This window comes from Echinococcus granulosus, assembly GCF_000524195.1.
Source record: "Echinococcus granulosus chromosome Unknown EG_S00049, whole genome shotgun sequence".
In the NCBI taxonomy this organism is placed as follows: Eukaryota; Metazoa; Platyhelminthes; class Cestoda; order Cyclophyllidea; family Taeniidae; genus Echinococcus; species Echinococcus granulosus.
In genome coordinates, this window is record NW_020170429.1 from 28525 (window position 1) to 52847 (window position 24323).

The following is a 24323-nucleotide window of genomic DNA, read 5'->3' on the forward strand; positions in this document are numbered from 1 at the left end:
TGGATCGTAGAGGGCGATCAACTGGTGTGGATGAACCGTGGTGGCATCATCAACAGCGATGGTAGCCGCAGCTGTAGGCAATAGTTTAGTACCCGACTGCAATTCCTGAGCGCCCGCACCTTGCTGCACCATCCATACCTCGGCGATGACTGGGTCGTCTACTGCAATGTAGGCCAGACGAGAAGGCGATGTGACATCACGAGAGAAGATGTTCGCACCACCGCATGTTAAAAGGTTGCAGAGGTCGGCTCGGTCCGGTGTTGGGTAGGCGAAGCTGCCCTATTGGCGAGGCACACACACAACAGCTCATTCATTTCAAATCTTCACAAGACCAAGGTAAAGAACTGATGAACTGAGGCGTTAGATAAAAACACCGTGTGAGATGAAATCTGTTTCAAGAAGAAGTTCCAGGGATCAGGAATGCATCAATCCTCATGTGAAACTTGACTCTCAACTACGTACCTCACGCCGACACGATGGAGGGACACTTCACTCCAATCTCGGTTCCGAGATTGTATACTTTTCGAATCGGTGATGAAGACCACGTACGTCGTGCCCTCTCCCCTATTTATGCACTAAGGCTGCATAAACAAAGCAGTAATACGCACTCTGGCACTGACACAAGTTGACGATATTTCTGTTTCCACCACCTCCCTGAAAGATCGGCTGCTCACTCGGCTAATCACTCTCAATACCACATTTCCAAAATCTGCGATTCCCCAATTGAACTGTCTACTGCCCGATTCTATGTTCTGTCCTCGTCGTGCGCCCAAGCTAGCGAGGCTGAGTTGCTGCCGTTGAACCACAAAGTCCAGTGGGTAACAGAGCCCTTCTAATGGAATCACTTTCAGAATCTTGCGGTTTATGACAACAGGTACAGAACAAGATTCGTCATAGTTTAGTATGGAACTTACGTTGATTGCAGACCCAGTCGTTGAGGCAAAAAACACAAAGGAACAGCCACAAGTATTCAAAGAGTATAAGAAGCGTGAAACTTACAAGGAGGCAGAATCGGTAGCCGTGGAAGAGCCCAGCAGAGCCCGCCTCACGAGCCCGTCTAGCGCGTCTTGAGGCATGGGTGTTGGGTGCGGTGCTACACCCAGTCACCTCGAAGGCCTCCTCCTCCACCCGCATCTTCAAAGCAGCACACGTCTCGATCCACTCGAAAGAGAGTACCCAACAGCCCTAGCAGCAAAAGGGAGAGTAAAGCTACCTGAATAGGTGTACAGTATCTAACCTGCACTGACTCACGACACATGCGCCAACTGTTAATCTGCATTTGAACTTGCCACTTACCACTGTCTGTACTACCGCCATAGTGGTAGCTCTTTGATTTGTAATATTACAAGGTTCAAATAAAATCTCCCTCGTACATAAAAATCCAACTCAAATACCCACAGAATATCAGTAACTTCGATGTAGGAAATGAAGCATCAGTGAAAGGATAGTCTAAGCATTAATGATGTATGGAAATCACAGGGCGCAGAAAATGTTCAAGTATAAAAGAAGTGCTCTGGAGGCAAGGGAAGCAAAACATAGAGGTGATTTAGCCCACCTGCAACACGGCGTTGAGGAATTTGAGCGTCCTCGGACAAGTGACTTCTCCTTCTCCTGCAGCCTCCGAAACCTTTTCCCCCTTCTTCCTCTTCTTCTTTTGCTGCTTCTCTCCTCTCTTTGCGATAAGTTGTGCACCCGTGATGAGATGAGTCACCTCCGCCGACATGGTCATAGCAACTCTAGCGTGGATTAAGGTCGCCACCCTGGTCATTACGTTCTTCTGGTTCCGATTCAAACCCGTACCCAAGAGAAGAGGTCTAAGGCGTCTCCTAAAAACAGGAAGAAAATTCGAGTTTACACACGAAATATCTTCAACCACCCACCTTTCAATAAAGAGGGCTGAAGCGGCCTGGTCAGACGCAGTCGTCATCTCCTTTCCCAACTCTGAAGTTTTCGCCGTTGCCACAGTAAGGAGCTCTTGGATGGTCTGGATGTCCTTCAGAGCCTCGAAAGAGTTCTGCCGCTTTAATCGCCGCCCTTTGCGAGTCTTTTTGGTAATGAGGACATTCTGGCTTGCCTCACTGAGGTGCTGGGCACATATCTGTAGTGGTGTGACACCCTGGCCGTTGGCAAACGTGGGATTGGCATTGTGACGCAGCAGAAGACGAACTATGTCCACCTGACGGTTGAACACAGCTTCGTGGAGGGCTGTTTCAAGGTCTGGGCCACCCGGTATGTCAACTGTGGCGTGACCGTCAGTGAGAAGGCATTCCACTGCCTAGAAAATTCAACGTACTTTCAATTCAGGCATAGAATAACAGCATGGTAAGACGACGAGTCACGATCCAAGAGGTGTTGAGGAATAGTTATACATTCACCAAGTTACAGTTATTTAATAGGGACCACTAGAAGATCTTGATAAAATCAGGCGTTAAGCATTGCAGGGATAAAGCACACACTTGATGGCCTAGCAGGCTGAACATAGTTATCTTAACAATGGCTATTAACCACAATGTCTCCAAGGCTCAACGGCTATTATACGCAAATTTCTTTACCAGTTTTAAGGAGAGTATAGGAGAGAGAATACCACAAACTGCTATTTCGTGGCAAAAAGAGAAGGGAATCTGGAAACAGAGTGTTTAATTTCATTCCTAAGTGCACCAACTCCAACCCAATGATCAAAATACCATGACTGCATCTTTAGCTTCCTAATTTATTATACAGCACCGAAATTTGAAACGAAATTTCTTTGTCACAATGTACAAATAAGAGTTACAAGTTACAGTGGAAGTACTAAGAATGAAAAATTAAGCTAGAAGAAAGCAAAACATCAGGACTCTACTAAAAAGGTGAGACCTCTATTTAGAAGGCAATCGATCATAACTAAAATTCTCGTCTGGAGATGAAACAAAGGAAAACAGACTTCGGCATGTCCACGCAGCGCAGCCTCGTGCAGCGGTGTCCAGCCAGCGTGATCGCGTGCATTGGGCGAGAGTCCAGCGGTCAGGAGGCGCTTCAACTCTGACACGTTGTTCTTAATGGCCGCGCGGTGTAGGACGCTCTCTCCCTTGCTGTTCAGCCTTAGCTCGACTTCTCCACCGCCTCCAACACTGCTACCTTTGCCTCTGCACCTGGAGGCGGACCTACGAGCTTCACTGTCTCCGCCGTCGCTGCTGTCGGCAGAGGTGCCCCGTTTCAGTGGTGAAGCGGGTATGGGAAGAGAAACGGCCAAAGTCTCAGCCATTCCCGACTGCTCCGGCGAGGCTAGAGGTGCCTTTGCTCTTGTTTCTACCTTCGATTCTGGTGTTGCCCCTGCTGATTTCTTTGCAGACTGTAAGATAAAAGAGGGTGCTAATGCTAGATTTGATAACAGGAAAACTAGAACATTTGCCAATTAACCAAGCTAATGCTATGAATCACCGTTAAAAAGTAATTAACAAATGGCCACTCGTCTTTATAAGCGACTTAACTTTCAGAATTCTAAAGAATTAATTATAAAGTAAATGCAACAATCGTCCGTTTCCAGTAATTTAGATGTACAAAACGTGTCGATAAGGAATGAAACTGAATGGCAGGACAAGGCCTTCATGCACTAAGACCTAGCATTGAGGAAACCTAATCGCCTAACATTCACAACCTAAAAATACGACGAAATCCGATAATAAAGCCGAGATTTATGGGACGGAGCAAATTTGATAGACGATTTTGATTGGAAAACGAATTCAATGAAGCACTGGTTCTGAATGTAAAAATTCATAAAAATGAGTGAGCAAAAAGAGGAAGTATATAATTGGTAGGTGTAGTTAGCCATCTAAACTATGTCAACCGACCTAAACAGACAAAAATTTCTTGGCTTCCTTAGGGTTGGACGAGACAACCATTTTTGCATAAGAGTGATTCTCCCAGTTAATAACGTGTGGCTTCATAGTGGATGCCTGAATACACCTTTTCAAAGTAAAAGCCGATTCCAATAATAACTATCCATAAAGGTATATTTGGTTAAAAACCTGTAATATCATTGTATAAACATCAACGCTCTCAGTTCATGAGGAATGGTGAAATGAAATTCTAAAAATTGAGTAAAAAATACTTGCAACTATACAACCGAGAGCCAATGCGAAGGGATTGTTAATTGCTGAAGACAAAAAAGAATCTTGGGATGTATACAAACGGAAAGTAAGAACCTGCGACTGAAAATGCAAAATGCAACTAAGAAAAAGTGCAGGCTTATGCTAAATTGACACACCAACCTTGCTTTTATTCCCTGTCTATAAACAACAGAAGCACACGTAACAAATCAGGAATAATAATAAATCGAGAAGCATACTTATTAATCTATAAAAGGATAAGCGGTTATGGAAAGACATCACCGATTTAATTAAAGTAATCAATTGTTCATCCGCAACCCCTATAAATTTGCTGTCTTTGTAATTTTCATCATTCACGAAATAACGCACTTTTTCCGAGGGTTTACGAGCAGTAACACTCCCTCTTCTCGAGGATTTTTTGGCAGGAGGGGCTGGCGGTGGCGGCATGGACTCCACAGGCACCACATTCTCAACATCCTCAATGCATCTAGTCAGCACAACAACGGGTCTGAATGGATGAGAAAGCCGGGTGTTTAAAACCAGTCAAATAACTAATTTTGGTAATAGGAAAACTCACAGAAGTGACGGGCTGGCAGTGCACTCGACAGGAGACAATGCAGTAACTGTAGGGGAATTGTTTGATGAGTCTAATGACCTCAAGTGGACTTTTTGGGCAAGTGAAGGTGATGGGCTTTCAAAGTGATGGTAATCGACGGAACTCAAAAATTCAAGACTATCGTGTGGATCTTCATCTGTCATAAGGAAAGTAGCACAATAGGACTCATTACAATCATTTAGATTCTAGTGCATAAAGGCATGATAGTTATAAAATTTAACAAAGAGGAACGGAAAATGTTACCTTTGGACTCGATATTTAGACCTGACGATGGAGTAGACTCCTTGTTCCCAAGGAGTTTTGCAAGCCTTCGAGCAACAAGCACAAGATTGTGAAGCTGGGGATGAGGTTTAATATCACAAGGACGAATGGGAATATAGCAAAGAGGACAGATGTTACTGATTCCTGCGTGTTTCTTCGATCGACTTCCAGCGGGAGCAACACTGGTGCTACAGCATTCCAAGCAAAGTGTGTGCGAGCATACTCCAGTGGTAAAGGGTTCGTGTAGAGTTCGGGAACAATTGTCGCATCGAAGTAAGTCGAGCAGCTTTTCAACAGAGGCCTTTGTTTTGGGAAATCCTACCATATTAATCCTAAAATGAAATTGGGTTCCAAAACTATAGCTATTAAGCACAAATACTCAAAAAGGATGCATGCTCAAGTCACACCAGACATTCACTTGATGTAACACAAGAAGAGGAGAACATACAGCCCGATTTCATAAAACCAACTCCTTTCAAACCACTCACTCTTCACTCAATTTTGAGTAGTTGGTTTGAATAAACTAATGGTACCTAGTATACGCAGCAGAGTTAAAACTTAAAAATAAAAATGCAAAATTACGTGCTTTTTATTTTTAGGCTTTTTTTTGCATTCTAGTTATTTGACCACCTTAAAGCCACTTTGGTGCAGCAAAAAAGGTAAAATGTACACGTGCAAAATAAATTAAAAATTAAAATAAGCATGAAATTTAATTAACTTTTTGTGTAACCTGTGCTAGTGCAAGACGATGACTGTTTGTTTAAGTCTCTGCTTTGGCAACGAGCCACTTAGGATCTAGCTATTCGGTCTTCCCCTAGCGGTCTGGTATTTGGTAGTTAGAGTGGGCCCCATCTATTCACTACCTCAACAGCAAGTGCTCAGTCCGGCTGTTATGGTGTCTCTTGTCTTCAGGGAGGTCCCGAAGTGCTACGTATTAAAGAATGTGTGATAACCCTCAACTGAAGGTCTGGAAATGTTGTCTGCCTTCGACATCTACCTTAGTCCTCCTTTTTGCAGGAATGCTATTCATAACCAAAACGAAACTAGCCGTAAGCGACTTTGAGAAGTCTGTTACGGAGCCCTCCATGGTGTCTGTGTGGAAAGATCAACTACTTGTTTACGCCATCCCTCTTTCACTTCACTGCTAGCTCAATAGAACTCAGATAGATATTGCTGACCAGTGCTGAAACGCGGGTTAAGTGATTAGGAGAAACAGACACGAAAACTCACTCCTAAGGGGTGGTGTCATACCCACTGCTATTACGACTACCGCCGGCCAACCCATCGGAATTGCCAAGAGGGATTTGTGATGTTACGATCATATGTCGTCGCAGTTGCACGCAAATCGATTGTTGGTGCAGTTGGTTCGTGGGTGTTTTTTTTTGCGGCAGCGACTACGTTGTGATGCCGGCGCGGGTGGTTGACCAAAGGGCGCGCTGGGGAAGACGCTCTAAATGAGAGGAGCTGCGTAACGCTTTAGTTGTTTGTTTACCCCCCAGATTTGGCAACGAGTCGCTTAGGGGCTCCGCCATTGCACTCCTGTCTTGCGGCCTCCCCTCCGGCTCGTGCCGGTGATTCCAGTCCGTTCTGTATGTCGATAATACATATTCTGCTCAAGCGTTATTTCTTCTTTTGTCTTTGGGGTTGCCTCGGACGCTGCATTAACTTTTTACTTTTCGATCATTAATTAGTTTGAGAATAGTTTTCTTAAAAAAATTGGCACTGTATACTTAAGTATGATTTTTGGACATATTATGATGACCCACTTTATCATATTTCAATTGTTGCCTGCTGTTTTTGCTTCCTTGAATGTTCTTGTGCTTTTTCAATGTATTAATCGTCTATTCTTGTCGGTTTTGCTGTTGACTCCTTGTTAGAGTCATTATTATAATAAGGTAATTGGCTATATGACTTCTTGATTACAAATTCTCCTGTTTTGTATTTCTGCTCTATACTTAAAATACAAAGCCATCTGCAGCTTGGTGAACCTGCATCCAAGTTCGTTATCATTCTGTAAAATTCTGCAATTCTTTATTTAAGGTTGGTACTCGAAGAATGTCGAGTTCGAAGGCTTATTTTCGTCACATTGGTCACTTACTAAAACGCGCCTCTCTTGAAATGCGTCGGGTCATCTCACAACCGATGCCAGATCCCCCAGACAATATCGACTCCCCTCACCCACTGAAACCCCCAACAGATTCTGACGATTTTCTCTCAGATTGGTGGATTGATCCTCCGCAGACAGAGTTCAGCTTGTCTGATGAACTGCTTAAGGGCATGGAATCAATCGTCACCTGTCGACAATGCACCTTCGCCATTCTTTCACGACTTCTACCCGAAGATCCAAGACAATGTGAGTACCCTTTCCTGATCTCTTCGAATAAATCTCTTCCTACTTTTGTATTTTTATTTCCAGGTCAAAAGGATCAAATTCTTAATCGGATTCAAGAAGTAGAGACTCGTGCAGTGGTGTTCCTCACATTGCCGCCCACCAATACGGGAGGTTGGGAGGATGTAGAGATGGTTGACAGAGTCAACTCCATCTTTACACGTTTCCTAGAGGATGCTGAGGCATGTTTGGCAGACGCCAACGCCCTTCTCAAGGGGAAGACCGTGCAGAAGGCGCCAAAAGCTGCTCAACCTACTCCTGTGTGTTACAATCTATTTTAAAGGTTTGGGAATGTCATTCGGGCCTTGTAATAGTTCTTTTCCTTTCTTTAGCCACTACCTTCCAAATCGGATCTGCCAAAAGATCTGCTAATCTCGGGGTTCTGTCAAAATGATGCTCTGGCGATTAACAACACGACAAATAACTCCCTATTCCACCTGCTCTCAAATCCTGATCTTCGAGTTGCAACGTCACTGGTTAAGATGATCATAGGGTCTGCCTGCAGTCAGGTTAGTTGGGAGCTGGAGAATTGGAACGCCTATACTCTCTACCACCTTACCACTGCCATTTTTAGTGCCGTTGTGGAGCATAGTCCCAACCAAATGAACCACTATTGCCATGAAGACACCTTAGAGTTCGTCAGCAGTTGTGTTTTACTTTTAACCTGTCTCAAAAGGATTTATTTATTGAGCAACGTTCAAGATTGAATACAATACGAGTTTTTCCACCATTGATGAAGTCTAAGTTGGAATCCTTAAAAAAAATCATCATTGTACTAGCCCCTTCACCTCCAGTGATTCGTAAAACTCCGTTGTTGCAGATTACAGGGAGCGATCCAGATCACTGCCTTAACCGGCTGAACTATCTCCTAGCCTTCTTCGAGGGCGCACCGGTGCGTCCGCCAGGTGCGGCAGCCGAGGTCTTCCGTCTGCCCCAGGACATGGGCACGGCCTTCGCGTGGCACTGCCTTCTGAACGCTGCGCTAGCCCAGGCCGAACGCCAATTCGCCTTCTCACTACATAGCGTTCTTCCTTTTGCTGCCGTTCTGGCCACACTCCTTGCTCGGTATCCTGAGTATATAGTGAGTGGTTATTTTGACTGTTTACAACCCTACAAATGATTGTCTTCTAGGGCTTTGAAAGCGTACTTTTTTTTGGAGATCCGGAATTTCCTTTTCCAATCCACCACTAGCATATCTGGAAAACTCATTTCGTGCTCTTTCACCTTCCTTCGATCGGTTGGCTTTTGTGACGATTTTCTGTATGTATTTTGATACTCTAATTTTCAGTCATTCATGGGTTCTAAGTATGCGAGAGATGTGATCACTTTTTGTTATAATATTTTGGCCAGTTTTTCTACGAACTGTGTCTAGTCATTCAATCCTGTGTCCTGTTATGAATCTCCACGGATTGGGCAATGCACTATGGATACTTGTATTGGATATTTGCCGCGGCATCTGTGCTTCTAGTCTTCTTGTCCGTCGATTTTTTAATTATCAATAATATCGTTTTAATAATCTTTTCCTTGCCAGCCCAACTTCCTTGCACGAATGGCGTCAGCGTGTCCTGTACTCACATCCTACGTCGATGACTCCGCCACCATCTTCGCCTCACTCGATGTGGAGTTGGACGAGGGTGTACTGCAGAGCTGGCGTGGCATCTCCCGGCTCTTTGCCGCTGTTCTGCTGGCTCGGCCACCTCCTGGGTTCACTCACCGTCCAGAGCATCTCAATCCCAAACTCCTCTGGATCACTATAGCTGGCATTGCCAGACATGAGGGAAAGCTCGATATCACTTCTGAGGTGATTTAATTTTTTTTTTACTACTAAAATAAAATTAGTAGCAAGAATGGTTTGTCTTTTATTAGTAATTTGTGGTAATTTAGCTTTGTATTGTGGATCCGCTATTTGTGCTTCTTGCTGACTTACGGCTTATTCCAATTATTAGAAGATAATATATAATATAGGTTTTATGTTCCAACAAGTAGACAAGTGTGTAATGATGAAATCTGATGTTAAGATGCCATTGTATTTCGAGTTTGTTCTGCGTCCGACTCCAAACTATCTACTTATTTAATAGCTGCCATAGTCGGAACCCATTTTCGAATAGCACACCCGTGTAAAAGTTCGTATGTTATGCCTATGTGAACCAGGTGGCGAAAGTACTGAAAGTGCTTCCACTAAAATTCGGTTACATTTTAGGTTCTGCACGGCTTGATTGAGGTTGGAGGCTACGTATTGCTTCAGCTCTACCAGCGTCAGGCCCGAAGACTATTCAAGAGCCTCATCGATGCTGTCGGCGATTCGCAGTCGGTGTCACAGCTGGCGCTGATTACATGCCTAGAACAGCTCCTCGACCCTACTACGGCCACCGAAAATGGGCATGGAGTACTTCTGGATGACTTTTGGAATTGAGTGTTCTTTTGTCTCCCTTTCCCCTGTAAAGTTGTATAGGCATGAAAAAAGCTTGCTGGTATTACCTTGCCAAAAGCGTAATTACTCTCTACACGATAATGGAGGCTGCTAATTTGTCGACTTCTGTTTCTTTTACCTCCATATCGGACTGAGTCTTGCCATAAAAATGTCCTGGATAGCTAAATTAATGTTCTAGATGACTTCCAAATCCAGATATTCATCCGCTCCTTCATTTGTAGGTAAAGTCTATTCATTGACTTCCGTTCTTATTGCATACGGGAGTAGTCCTTAGAAGAGGTGATTCTATTGTCAAGCCGATCCGTCCGATTCCCCCCACCCTCGGGAATGGACGTTCAAAGAAACCTCTTAGTTTTTCTGACTGTTTTAATTACTTATTGGGTCGGATCTTGTAGTCACGGAAGCAATTATTTCCCAGGTGACTGTTTACACTCATGTTAGCAAGGAAAGCTGACGTTTGTGTGACCTCTGTGTCCTTTGGATATGCTTCTACCCTCTATGTGACAAGAAATTGTTATAAGGTAGCCAATATAATGGCCTCACCCCTCTCCCTCCCCCCCTCCCCCAACTGGACGCAAGCGCACTGTAATTCTCACTTTCAATGCGCGTTTTGTCTCTAAGATCCAAGAAAATTCCTGAATAACCTCTGCTGCTATTCCACTCTTATTTCCTAGTGGTCTGTTTCAATGTTTTAATATGATCACATAATACTAACGCCAAAAAAAAGGCGATAGTCAGCGCCCGGATGGATATCACAAAAGGTAAGTTCGCATCCCTATCCTCAAGTGCGGCACGAGGTCTACACACGGCAATCATTACCTTGATGGGATCCAGCGAACAGTTAAGGCGTTTCCCTTTCATGGTAGAACCACTTAAACACGATTAAGTAACGGGGTGTAGCATTTTACTCGGACAAGCAAGGAATCAACACCAGGTTCCCAGCTCTTGTAATGCTATTTTACAGAACCGTAGCGCAGCAAGCCCTGTGAAATGAATCACTCCTTCACCTCAGTTTAAGAAGTGATTGACTACCCTAGGCTAGAACACTGCTGTTACAATATTAGAGAGGTTTAAAGCATAAGGAAGTCAAACAAAGTACCTGTGACGAATGTGAAAACAACAGGCACGCCTCTTGCAGGAAGTTTTGCACCTAGTTCCATAAGCGTTATCCACCCCCATCCTTCTAAGTCTCCTCAGTGGACCATCAAGAGCAGAAAACTGCAAAAGTTTGTTCACAAACACTAGGAACGAGTAGTGAGAATTCTGACTGAGACCACGTCTAATAGCAAACTCGATGGGTTTGGTAACTCAAAAAGAGGGAGGGGGAACTGCAGCAACAATCAACACCTAGACCATAGCCTCATTTACATGTTTGCGTGCCTCCAGCTTCTCAGGGTCGGGCATACTGTCAAAGTCGGGCATGTCAGGGATACGCTCGGGCATGGGCGCCAGCTTGGGAATCGGCTTCGGACGCTTCGTGTCCACGAGACGCACGCGATTGAAGTACCCCAATTCGGGTCGTTCTAGGCCAATCTTCTCCTTTACGCAGTTGTCCAACGGATACTGCAGCTTGCGACAGCTACAAATAACATAGACAATCAGAACATTAACTTTAACTAGTCCAGACTCAATACGGTCTAGAGTCAGTTGGAGAACGGCTTGCTCAGTTTAGCCGTTTTGACATTGACCATTCGACTCTTCGGATCCTGGACCTAATCGTTTCGTATCATCCAATCCCAAATTGTTAAAATGTTAACAGGCTCGAAATTCGTTAAAATTTCACGCATAAATTAAGATACACTCGTACTTATTTCAACTAATATTTTTACTACCGTTTGGATTTGATGGGGAAGTTCATAGGTTTAAGAATGCTATTTTTGAATGCGTCATCGTTGGCACATCGAGGTGCTATGAAGCGGACGCGCATGAGTAGAATGACATTATAGGCATGTGTTATTAAGAAAAAAGCTACTCCCTTTAAGACTAAACGATGAAACAAAATGCGCCTTATTGCATGATATACGCCAATGCCGAGTCAAAACATAATTAACTAGGCCCTAGCAACATCCAAAAACCTGACCAATTATGAATTTCAAAAATTCACAGAGATCCAAGAATTGTGAATTCTCCAAGATTTGAGTAAAAATTAAAAAAAAAAAACAGAGAGGCAAGTGTAATGGAACTAAGATTTACAATTAGTTCATTATCTTAAGTGTAACAAGAAGCAGCTAACAGGAAAGAATTTATATCGGTTTTCGGGATACTTGAGTAAGTGTAACTCATACAAATGTAGGCACCAAGAATTAATCATAAAACTTACTTCTGAATGCTGAAATAAGGCCCTCCATGCTTCCAGATGCATTGGTAGTAAGCAGTGAATACATCAGCACAGTTCTTCTTCATCAGCTTAAGGAACTCTAGACCACATGCGGTAACATCTTTGCCTTCTTTAAGACACTTCCTAGGATCGTGATTTTCTTGATCGCAAAGCATAAATTCCTGAAGATTTCAGGATCAAAAGAATACATACCTTTGATTGTTGATCACAAAACTTTCCCATGTACAATGCCGCAGCAAGCAGAGGAACAGCCGTCATCTTTATTTCAGGAACTTCTAACTCCTCCAGCGTTGGCATTTCAGTTGATTTTGTGATCATTCTGCCAACAAGAGGGACGCAGTTTAACCAAGGCAATCTTTGAAACGAGTACCAACCCAGCCAGTATATATAAACCATTAAACAATGTTGAAGTATCTAGGTAAGCAACCATTATTATTTTGCAAAAAGGTGTTAAAAATATACTAACAGTTAGGAAAAGGTTTGGCGACATAAAACGGTTACTGAAATAAAAAAGCTCTGCTTCTGAGTGTGCATAACCGTTTTCATCAAAACATATCGCATTAACAACTTAAAGGCATTCGACCTATTCAACTTTTATTGTTCCAAGTTTAATTTTAGAGTAGATCAATTTCTTATCGTAGACCACATGTACATTGTTTCTCTTTTCAGTATTGTTACTAGAAATTTGACACACTTGTGGGGCAAAATGTCAGAACTTTCTTCCCTGTAACGCATTCTAGAAGCCAACTCTACTGATGAATGCTCAAATCAGACAGTTGGTTGTAGCGTTTGGTGTTTTCATCAGAAACAGTTGCTTTTTTAGTGTTGCGTCCCGAGCCTTTTATGGAAGGCATTATGGCAGATAACGCAATGCTAACAGACAGAATGGCTGAGACTGCTGGTATGGTTCAGAAGCCATGCCGTTGGAAGGAACTGCGATTTGCGATGACACAAGTATTCTACGTAATCCAACGCAGAGCTAAACAATTTAGCACATTGCTATAGTAGCATCTCGGTCCTTTGCCAAATTTGTAATAAGGCAAAAATAGTAGGTCGAAACATGCATTTTTAATGTGCATTGGAGCTAAGAGACAACTAGCGTGCCCCAAAGACCATGCTGCACAGGTGCAGTTCAACTGCAATGAACCACTTTCAAGCTTTTACTTGGACGTTTATTCAGGTGATGGGAATGAAACCCAGTGTCATGCCTTGGTAACTGCATGAAATGTTTTGCTTTAGCCTTCGAAAACCCTAGAATTTATCAACGACCTCGGTTAATCTTTTAAAAAGTTGTAAGCTTATCCAGTTCAATGGTTGAACTGATGCTATATTACGAGTTAAGGCCCCGAAACCGCCATACTTTTAAACTCTCTGTTCATCGGATAAACCTGACCTCTGCCGGATTGTGCCTATTACATGAAAACCCGTGTCTCCACTGCAAAACAACCTTAGTATTTTAATATAAACAAATTCTCACTTTTGAAAACCACCGTTTCCAATTCACCTTCGAACACACCAGTCTACAAGTTTACCACACAATTTCTCCTCAAGACTACTGCTTCTTGATTTTTTATATGGATTTGAGGAAATTAAAGCATTCAGTAGAATTGGAGAGCGCCATGAGCTGACGCCTACTTGTGTGAGCTCAGGGGCTGCTGGGATCCGCAACCAGAGCAGCCTTCAACACGGATGTCACCATCGCTGACTAATATGTCAGTTGGAGGCGCCACGCACACGCGTGTGACGACCGACCGACCGACCGACCGTAGGAGGCACAAAGTGGTCCCACTCTCGCGTGTGATGTTTTGATTGGCTATAAACTCATAGTGTTGATTAGTCAAGACGCTCTCTAAGTTGTATTGACCAATCAGGTTATTATCGAGAGAATTACCTGCCAATGTATTGAAACGTCAGAGAAAAGAAAAACTTGCAAAAACTTACAGAACATCAAAGAAGGATCGCTAGATCTGGGGTCGCAGCCATCTCCAGACCTTCGTAAGAACAAGCCAGCAGCGATTTTTGCCTGCTCAAACTAGCAGTGGCTCGTCAAACTGCCGTCATGGTGCTCACCAGGAACCGATCCGGATCCTCTCCTGATTATTATGAGAAGCACAGTCAACAAGTGAATGCGGCATTTTAAGGTACCCAGCAGTATATCTTGGACTGCTGGTTTCCATTGCTAAGGAGACGCAAATGCTTCCCGTACCTCATCCAGCTGCTGTTTCCAATTTCGGCACTGGAAGTTTCTTATCTACCTTTGCGAAAATCTTTCCACTGATCCACTGATCATCGTCCGTTTTGAATTTTAATGGAGTTACTCTTACGCACTCTTTGGAGACGTTAGAAAATGCCGGTAGAAACGTTTTAATGACATCGCCAGTTGTCCTCTCCCCTCGGAATTTCAGCAGTGGCTGCTTGCATGCATCAACAAACTGTCCTGCTTGCCTATTGAATTGAAAGTAAAACGGCGTGGAGTGAATACATGTAATAGCTTGTTGACAGTAAATGTCATGGAAGTTCCGCGAAGTAAATTATGGCCCTTTGTTTGTGACTAAAGTCTTGGGGAGCCCGTGTTGACTAATAGTATGACGCAGCATCTCTAGCGCCTTGGTAGCCATTGGAAGGACCAGAGGTGTTAGCTCCGGCTACTTCAAAGAGCCATCCACCAAGACGAGGCAAAAGATGTCAATGATTAATCTTGCGAAGTCAAGGCAGAGTCGTGGTCATAGCCTCTCTAAATGAGACAAAGGTTTCGAAAAATGTCGCTCCTGGAAGCCAAGAGTCGAGTCGGAAGCTGAGGCAAACATTTTGGCAATTCCCACTGTCTACTCATGGGGTGCATCAGTTGGGAGCGTCTGACTACAGACGTCTGTGTGGGTAGAGCTTTACAAATCACCAAACTTCGCACTATCAGCAGGGTGAAGAAGGTGTTTCCTTGTTCTCGATGTCAGAGTGTGGGTCGTTGGGACGTTGGCTAAGTCTGGGCAGACCGGAACTTTGGAGGGTGTGATATTTAGATCATCGATGTTCTTAGGGTCATAAAAAGGTGTGTATGAATAGGAAAATGAGAAACATGAATTGATCCCCAGGCATTTCCTTTAGGTCAGAGCGTTTGCCCGGATGATTTACCTTTCCTGCGTGGGTCAAGTGGGCCTGATCACCGCACTTTGTCAACGCCAGATAGTTGTAGCACATGCGAAACAGAGAAAACACACCAAGAGGAGCGTCTTTCAGTATTGATGCGATCTCATCGAAGTTCACATTCTCTAAAGAATATGGCAGAATTAACCTGTCGTACTTCTTTTGTTCACCGTTCTGAGTTTTTGTCGTTGAAATTAAACTTTCCATTCGTAATCTGCGCCAACAAAGCTATACCTAGAGAACTAGCGACCGAATGTAGAATCGAATATTAGATGCATGGTGATGTGATCCTTCTGGTCTGGCGACGGAGTCGACTGTACTCTGAGGCTCTGTAGCAAAGCTCAACAAAGTGACTAAATTTAGCTTAAATTTTATCACTCAGTTCTTTGCTGGATACTGCATTGCCAACTTTTCCCAAATGGTGCTTAACTGTGTGATCACAGGGTCTATCGAGATCTCAGCTGGAGTAATTGGGAGATTGAAGCCATTTCGGACAGCTTCGCAATTGACATGTTAGTCAGGTGTACTGCGCGCTCGAATTCGATGGCTGACTGGGAGCTGGAGACTTGGAAGCGGTCCTAATCAGGAGGTGATTTACCGAGAGTCTCATATGTGAGGTATTCAAGAACTATTAAGAGGGTAAAACTTGTGAAATTTTTATAAACTTGAAACAGGACCGTTATTTATGAAGTCGCAGACATTCTCAGCTCATAATTTTTAATTAAAGGTCAGTTGAAATCAAGTGATTCAGAGACATGTATGCAAATCATCATCAATCGACTCGGCATTCCATCGAGCCATAATGTTATCCTCTGTAATTACCTACCGACAGTGTAGGAGTACCTTCCTATCAAGAAAGTCATGGGTTTCGAGGGATGGTTTAGAACCGCCAGATTTACCCTTTGCTTCTATTCCCCCAAACTATTCTCCACCGTTGTAGGGACCGGGATGACCTCGAACACGATCTGGAAGAATGTCGCACTACTCAAGCCCAACTCGCCATCGAACAGGAAGACACTTGCCAAAGAGTCCCTCTACCGCTACCGAAAAGTGCTTGAGGAGGACGAAGAGTACGCAAAGAACCTCCAAATTCCAGCAAAATGACCCTTCTGCGGCTCACCTCCAAATAGGGTTGCTAAATGGATAACAGTCCAGATCAGACACGAAGTTCATACACCCATTCCTTTCAAGAAGCTCTGCAGCATGAATGCCGACTGCCTCAGTGAGTTGATAAAACCCCAACGGAGAAGTGTCGGGGATAGCTTGCGGACTCGCACTGCAATAACCGCAACAAGCGACCTAACCAAACAAGCTCATATCGAGGCCCTCCGCTTTATGCTAAAATATTAGGCTATTCCTCTACTTTTCCACCTTGTTTACGCCCAAACGGCTTCCATTTGTTCCTGCAAGCCTCAGACAAACTAAAGGGAAGACGTCCATGCAATTGCCTTTTGAACTCTGGCAAGGTCAAGTTAATAGTCAACCTTTGGTCATTCCTAACCCTGTATGAAAAGATAAAGATCGCTCCGCCATTTAGTAGATTACGCTCAGCAGAAGGAAAGACGATGGCCCTAGAAGGGAAGACTTCGTCAAATGTTTTGAACGTGATTCTAGGCGCCAAGTTTTTACACAATGCTAAAGTAATCCTACGTTTTGCTGAAGGCATTTTCTTTACCCACCTAGACAATGAAACGACAGTCCTTTCGCTACAGATGGCAGAAGTCGACGATATCTGCGATGCTTCATTTGAAGCTCCAGCTTCATGGTATTTTCTGAAACTCCAGCACTTTTAGGTAGCCGCACACACAACCCTTCCATCCACTGGAAGTTCAAGTCGTCTGCTTGGAGCATATCCCCGGAGATGAGGGGAATCCCACCCCAATGAAACGTTAAAATCTATTTGGGACGGCTTCACTGCCAACGGGCCTGAACTGGCTAGGCGCACAGCACGCTCGCACCCAAAGGCTGACGGGGTGCTGGAGGCTCAGAGGTGGTCCAGAGTACTTTTACTGTTTACACAGCTTGTACTACTGCTGCTATTATTGTTGATTTTAGTAAAAATAAAGCGTCTCCCTCCAAATTCTCTCCAACCAGGTGGAAGATTCACCAGGAGTGCTTAATGTGAAACATTCGGGAAATTCGAAGAGGGGAAACTCTACGAAAAGCTCCAGATATTTGAAACAGGAATTCCATTTTTGAGGTCGCAGACAGTCCCAGCACATATCTGGCAATTAAGTACAAACAGAAGTCAACTTGTCTAGACACCGATAAGTATGACGTCATTGCCACGGTGTCGTAGTGTTTGCTCATGCCAACAGTTGCTTATTTCTTCTGCACATTGATAACAAGCCTACTTCCGACCCCGTCAATCTTATTGTCTTCAGAGGTAACTTGGAAGCTGTCGAGCGTCCAATTGGATTTAGACCTGTATAGGAAGTCTGGACAAATGCATCAGCCTAACAAATGTTAATCACGTGAGTGAAGGTCCAATTGCCCTGTCCGCATAGCCACCTCAGCACATGCGAGCAAACGTGAGTCATCGGACCGAATTGTGCAGTCTACCCATCCCGGACACAGTCTCCGTGCTGTTAAAGATGACTAAGCTATCAGCGCCAGGACGCACATGCTGTGAGATGCCTTTTCCTTTACTCCTTCGCCTGGCCCTCCTCCCATAGACCACTCCCACCTTGAAATGAGCTAATCGGAAAAACGCGTTTCTTTTGTCCATACAAAGAAGGCACTTTACTCACATGGATTGAGGCACTTGGCCTCTTTTCTACAGCACTGTTAAATAGGCACGCTATTTCACACACAGCCAAATTTGGCACATACGTTTACACAAATTGAGATTGTAAGGTAGATAAAAAGGGTTTGGAAGGCGATAACTTAGTGTCAAATCGGTCTGTCCTTTTAAGTTCAAACAAACCTGTGCTTCAATACAGAACCCTCATCATCCTTTGCATCCGCGGATGGATTTGGACTGCTGACCGATGCGGATCCAACCTCCCTAATTGGTGACGCATCAGCCAATTTTTCGTGTCGGATGTAACGCTCGAAGAGAGCTTGAATAAGTTCATTTGTAATGATATCGCCAGCATTTAGTCGCAGCATATGAAGCAGAAAGGTGCCATCTGGACGGAGGCAAGTGGCCTCAAAGCGCTTCAGCGTTTCTCGCATGCCTTGGTCGTAGGCCTCCGCAATTTTCAGGTAGTGAATCAACGCCTTCACACGTCGTTTCCGCATAGAGAGACGCAGAGTCCAAGTAATTATGCTGATCGCCTGAAGCGTAGCCACTGCGACAAACCAGAACCACAGGAAGATGTAGATCTTCTCGTTGAGCATATTTACCGGCATAGTGCATTGGGCAATCAGTGTAGGGACGTTCCTTCCCACCAGTTTAATGGGGACACGGCAATAGCCCACGCGAGGAAAGATGAGTGTCGCCTGCCAGTAACGGCCATGCCACAGGTCGAGGAGAATCTGAACTCCAAATAATTTATGGCTGTCTGGCATGCCTAGGAAGCGTTCCATGATTACAAGCTGGAGGACGGCGTTGGCGAAGTAGAGCAACTTAATCACGAGATAGTAGGCACATATTGCGCGACCCATACGTTTGCGTGGAAGCAGTTCACCAAAGAACTCCGCTATGCCGTAGCATAAGGAGCTGTGGGGTCGATGGGAAAGTGGACGCCTGGCGAATAAGAGGGTGTCCAAAGCGGAGGCTAGAAATTGGATCCTGTTTTTCCGATTAATGCCAGTCTCTTTGGCTGCGCCTTGTGCGAATTCGACGTAGAAATTAATGTTCGTTCCAATGCGATTAAATGTTAGGCCTTCCCATAGTAGTGAAGGGAAGTAGCACAATATTGCTTGAAATGCCAAAACCAAGGAAACCCATTGGTAGTAGTCTGCAATAGAATGATATTTGGCATAGTTTTACTGGTTAACAAGTGGATCGTTTGACCTCTCCACTCATGCTACCCCTTTTACTTCCTTATACTTGCATGCTTTAGGGGTAGGTGGACCTACGATTGCAAAAAAATTATCCTGACTTTACTGACATAGCGGAAGCACACCAATCAATCATTGAAGTACCCAAAGTTGAATAATTTATGACCATTATGCTACAAGAAGCAATTAGCGGAATCATATCCACCTTCAAGGGTTCCAACCCCAAGATTGGAACTCTGAGGGGGTTACAGCTTAATCACTCCCGTGACCTGCCGGACTGAGCCAGCATTAATGGAACCCACGGGGTCAACTGAGTCGCCATGCCCGCAGACAACTGGACGATAAATGACTCATTCCACCATCACGAACGCAGTCAAAAAGCCAAAACAACTAACCCTCAAATTAACCGAATAATAAACGCCTAGCCGACGGCCAATAGGTGTAGTGACTCTGACCGCATGACCTCAGCCCGTTTTCAAGTAAACACGCCCTATATTTAAGGTGCGATTATGATGTTTACTATGAATAAAAAACCTACTTAATTTCTTGCTTTCGAGGTAGTCCCAGTAGACGGGATCATCCAGTCGATTGGTGTTCACGTCAGCTGGAACAGTCCCGTTAACCCAACAAAATGAATTGATGTAGGAGATCATATTAGACCCAGAAAAGGTCGTGGCTGTGTAGCAAGAGAAGGGTTCGAAGACGTAGGATTTGAGGGTTACAATAGTGAAGCACATCAAGAGGATAATGAAGGAGAGGAGGTAGGCACATCGGTCGGCAAAATCATGCAAATTCGCCGAGTCAACGAAGTGCAGTTTGTCCAACTGCGAAAGGAATTCTTGAGCAACCATTGTAGCTGCTGCTGTTGTGCGTTCTTTGGGCTCGTGCTGCTAAAGCTAGAGAAGAAATAGGTGCACCATCATTTTGAGAGGAAAAAAGTGTCCTGAATCCATTCGGAACAGATAAAAACGCCCCACTTTGGGTAGTTACGTCGTTACGATTATTTCATTCGAGCCTGGCTACCAGCATCGAAGTTGTTTACCCCCGATACAAATGTGGTGAAAGGGTGTAATAGTGAGGTAAATAGGTCCAAAAATCAGCCATGTCATTCGTGGCCGCACGATGGAGAGGATAACGTCAGCAGATTTAGGTGGTACGCATTTAGCATGACGGGACGCCGAAGCACTAGACTTCATTCGGACCAATCAGGGACGACCTATCAAGTGAGTGTCAGGAAAACAAGATAATCAACTATCACTGGGAGCCACAAAGCCTCGTTTTTAACCAAAGGCGATTTAGGCAATTCCAGTTTGTTGGCTTCTTTCATAAAAGCCAGCAACTAATGTTTGCCACGACGGAATCGAGGTCCGCTCATTGAAATATCACGATAATTCTCAAAATCCACTTATTCCTAATTGTACAAAAAGAGCAAATCCTACATCCATTAGCTAAGAAGCGATGTAATTTAATTCATACAAGCATTGGCTTTCACCGTATTAGGCTTAAGGTCCTGTAAGGTAAGGAGAAATGAAAGATACGCCTGCTTGAATTGATAAAAAGTAAAGACAGCCATGACAAAGAACACGAGAAACTCACCCTAGACCAGAGGTATTCCAAATAACCTTCTCTCCCCTCACGTCAGAAAGCTGTGGCATTGCAACCAGCCAATCAGACGATCGCCAGGGAACGGACCAATGAGGTGAGCGCGAAGGCCAGGTCATTGCGGCTGGTCATTTCACAATCTGTTTCGTTCATTGGCCTCCGATTTTCAGGTCAGCTTACTTCATCAGCCCTGAGTTGCAACATGTGTACACGCTGGCTTGTCTTTGGCAGCCTCTGCTGGTAGAAATTAGGTAGTGTGAAAATGATTTTCCGTATTCTTCTCGATAGCCGACGACATTGGAGAAGCAAAGGCTAATTTTTTGCCGAGGATAGTCTTTGGGCAGCTATAAAACTTTAAAAAAAGATCTGGCACTAAATCAGTATACGACGTTTTCTGTTATTTGGTGCATCTATGTATGGAGTGTACCATACCTATAGAACTGACATGAGTTGTGTAAAGAAGATCTTTCCTCAGTTATCGACAGAAGAATTACCGTTCTATATTATACTTCCCCAAACATTTGGCCAGAATCCTCCGCAACTCTTTGTAGGCAATCTAAAGCCACTCTAGGTCCATTCGAGTTATCGCAATCGTCTTAGCGTGCAACGCCGAAAACAGCACGAAACTGTGACCGTGTGATACGCTCACGATTCCGTAGAGTTGTTCAGGCTCCCCCGATTTGGACTTTGTGACGGCGACAAGGAGTTCTGTTATCCACCTTCTGGCTCTTCTTGAGTTTATAATGAAGCTACTTACAGCCTCGTACATTTGATGCCACCTTTCGAGGGAGCTGACTTATTTGAAGGAATCCAAACCCTTTCACCCTTAAATCTAAATATTTCTTAGGAGCTTAGCAATGGATGGCCGAATTTGTAGAGATCCATGCTAGGGCTTAGAATATCAAGTAAGCTCTTTGTGAACACTCCACTACCAGGATACACTGCGGCCTGTATACAAAGAGATATGTAGTTTACCAAGGCATATGAAGTGGACAGCTTTAGACTTTGGCAATGCAAAACACCTTTAGACCGTCCAGTAATTACGTGGAAGCTATCATCACCTTTTCTTGAATATACATTTCAAATCCACTGAGTTACGCCTTGGAGGTGATCCTTTCGGAAACGCGCTTGAAAAACGAAATAACGCAGCTATGAGGGGTCAGTATATCGGTGGGGTACTCCTCAATGCGGACTCTTTCACTTTCCTGATCTCTTGATCCATCGCATCAAAAAAGGCACTTTAACTTTGTGACGCACCAAGACTTCCTTGAAGACGAGAAAATGCATAATATTGGGGCAGAATATGTTTTGTTGAACTACAGAAGGACGCGGGAGCCACTGACATGGTCCGAAGGCCACGTCACCTGGCAAGGTACAATGGCTGAGCCCTACGTGGCCCGTTAAAAAAACTGGACCACAAGCTGACAACTAGGTGGATATGGTTCAAGCTTGAATGTCTGGCGTACAGAAGACCGCATTCAAAGCTGTAGGGGCGGACTTTTCGTATAATTCATTTGGAAAAGTTGCCACCCAGTAGTTTACAACATCCGTTTCTGACGATGAATCAATCAAAGATGGATGCAGTAGATTCCGAAAGAAGCGGAAACTCTTGGCTGTGAAGAAACACATTCAATTGATCAAAATATTTCAACATTAACGAGTCAAGAACGGCTTTTATTAATGCGTAGCTCAAGTGTTGATGAAGCAATTGGTATACGTCTACCTCAGTTGGGAAGAAGGAGTATTGACGGGAGGCAAACACACGGTTCCCCACCCATATGTCATGGCCTAGCACTAAATGTCAATGAGCCTAAAAGTAATTCATTTTAAAAACACTGCGTATTTTTTATTATTCGGCGGTGGACCTAAAATGAAAAATGACTTTTGGATGTAGGGTAGCATTGGGTTGGATATTATTGCCTAATGCCAAGCGCTGCAATCACTGCAAAACCAAAACTTCCAAGTCACGAGACACTTTACCTTATGAAGACCACACTTTTTGAGCTTTCGTGTGTGTTTTGCCTAAAGCAAATGTTCGCTTGCTGAAGGTCAAACAACAGCCACGACCGAGATTCATCCATCCGCCCGATACAAGCAGTAAATAAATCAGCTGGAAGCAAGTCTTATTTATATTTAACGTAGCTTCAGACAGCACATTGCGTGCCATATAAATGACTAATGAGAGTGCGATATTTTTCGCTCCACTCCCATCCTCACAACGTTCCTCTGAGGATGTTTTCTTTCCTGACATTTGACAACTGCGCGCGAAGAAGAACACAAAAATTGGCGGTAAAAGTGAGCTGAAAATAGAAGTGAAACCAAACGTTGCATAAACGTGGCACAAATTGGCACAAAATATGCAACATGTCACAAAATGAGGTGTATTTAAGCCAGTCTTCGTGGTTCACTTTATACTACCCTCCGAATGCTTCGATTTTTAGCCCCAGTCCTTTGTAATTACTGGGACCACGAAGACCTACATGTAAGCCGACGCAATATCACATAGCATGATATTGGCCCCCAACCATGTATGATTTACCATGGACTACAGCATCAGGACTATCTATGCTGCTCGCACGTGACCGCGATCGTGCTTTTAGCCTGACAGGAGCAGCTTGAATGCTACCTGGCGGTAATCTGTTCACCTCAAGTATCATTTATTCGCAGCCATTACTTTTTAGGGATGTTGGAAGTGTTCAAAAAGACATATGAGCAACAAGAGTTTGGTTACACTTTGCAATGTCCCGAGACTTCCGTGAAGGCGGAAGAAGGCATAATACTCGGGCACAATGCATGTATTCGACATACAGGAGGGCTTGGAGCTAATGACATGGCGAAGGAACAATGGCGGAGACCTAAAGCTGCCCCTTTACCGAAGCTCCGAGTGTAAAACAACCAATGAATTACAGTTAACTAGCCTGTTAAGTGATTTTAATCTAAAAGTTATTTGGTTGATTAAAAAGTGCTGCAGTCCTAAAATGTACACTTCTGTAATGCAACATTAGACTAATTATATTTTGTAAAAAAGAAATATCAAAAAAATGGAAAATGAGAGGATCCAATTCCCAAGATCTTCCCACAACATTTGTTTAATGACTACTGAAATTGACAAATTTGTCAATTTTTTTCATAGTTGCACAATTTTTTAAAATATACTGTACTCCATATTGAACTTTTAATCTGACGTATGTGTTATAATAAATCATTTTGCGTTTCTTGATGGTTTGTTGATTCCTGTTGTCATTTGATTCAAGTGGTGGGAAATAGTCGCGGTGGCCTTCTTGGAAGAATTCACAGGGTATCATTACTTTACATTTCAAAGCTTATTTTAAAGCCATGTTATTAGGGTTGGGGTTGGACCTTTCCGTGACTAATATGTGGCTAACGGCGTAGGTAATCAGTGGGGAACTATTAACCACCGTCGTGAAGTTGAGAGCATCAGAGACTCCTGCTAATTAGTGTACCAACAACAGAGCCCACAACCACGGCGTGTAGACCTGTGAGGTGGAGGT

The 24323-nt window shown here is 43.9% G+C and overlaps 4 protein-coding genes across 4 annotated transcripts in view; 1 reads left to right on the plus strand and 3 right to left on the minus strand. All coding sequences in view use genetic code 11, as the record gives it.

Annotated features, from left to right (window-relative positions):
- The window catches only part of EGR_05978 (BRCA1-associated RING domain protein), a gene marked incomplete at both ends in the record, with an annotated part of 6486 nt that extends 1199 nt beyond the window's left edge, over nt 1-5287 (minus strand). Inside the window, 8 exons of the mRNA XM_024495227.1 lie at nt 120-279; nt 1000-1185; nt 1556-1826; nt 1881-2275; nt 2921-3328; nt 4455-4593; nt 4663-4837; nt 4945-5287. Coding sequence (XP_024350311.1) covers nt 120-279; nt 1000-1185; nt 1556-1826; nt 1881-2275; nt 2921-3328; nt 4455-4593; nt 4663-4837; nt 4945-5287 — 2077 coding nt within the window. The remainder of the gene's footprint in view (nt 1-119; nt 280-999; nt 1186-1555; nt 1827-1880; nt 2276-2920; nt 3329-4454; nt 4594-4662; nt 4838-4944) is intronic.
- Nucleotides 5288-7017: 1730 nt separating this feature from the next.
- Nucleotides 7018-9764, plus strand: EGR_05979 (Nucleoporin GLE1; the record flags this gene model as incomplete). Its single annotated transcript, XM_024495228.1, has 6 exons — nt 7018-7315; nt 7379-7611; nt 7684-7860; nt 8172-8432; nt 8883-9152; nt 9552-9764. 6 exons carry the CDS (start codon nt 7018-7020, stop codon nt 9762-9764), a joined length of 1452 nt encoding a protein of 483 aa, XP_024350312.1.
- Nucleotides 9765-11129: 1365 nt separating this feature from the next.
- EGR_05980 (NADH dehydrogenase [ubiquinone] 1 alpha subcomplex subunit) lies at nt 11130-12438 on the minus strand (the record flags this gene model as incomplete). The annotated part of the gene is made up of 3 exons (XM_024495229.1): nt 11130-11361; nt 12103-12281; nt 12313-12438. The coding sequence occupies 3 exons, from the start codon at nt 12436-12438 to the stop codon at nt 11130-11132; spliced, it is 537 nt and encodes a 178-aa protein (XP_024350313.1).
- A 5145-nt stretch (nt 12439-17583) lies between these two features.
- On the minus strand, nt 17584-20060 carry EGR_05981 (Innexin unc-9; the record flags this gene model as incomplete). Its single annotated transcript, XM_024495230.1, has 3 exons — nt 17584-17686; nt 18188-19166; nt 19748-20060. 3 exons carry the CDS (start codon nt 20058-20060, stop codon nt 17584-17586), a joined length of 1395 nt encoding a protein of 464 aa, XP_024350314.1.
- Between the last annotated feature and the right edge of the window lie 4263 nt (nt 20061-24323).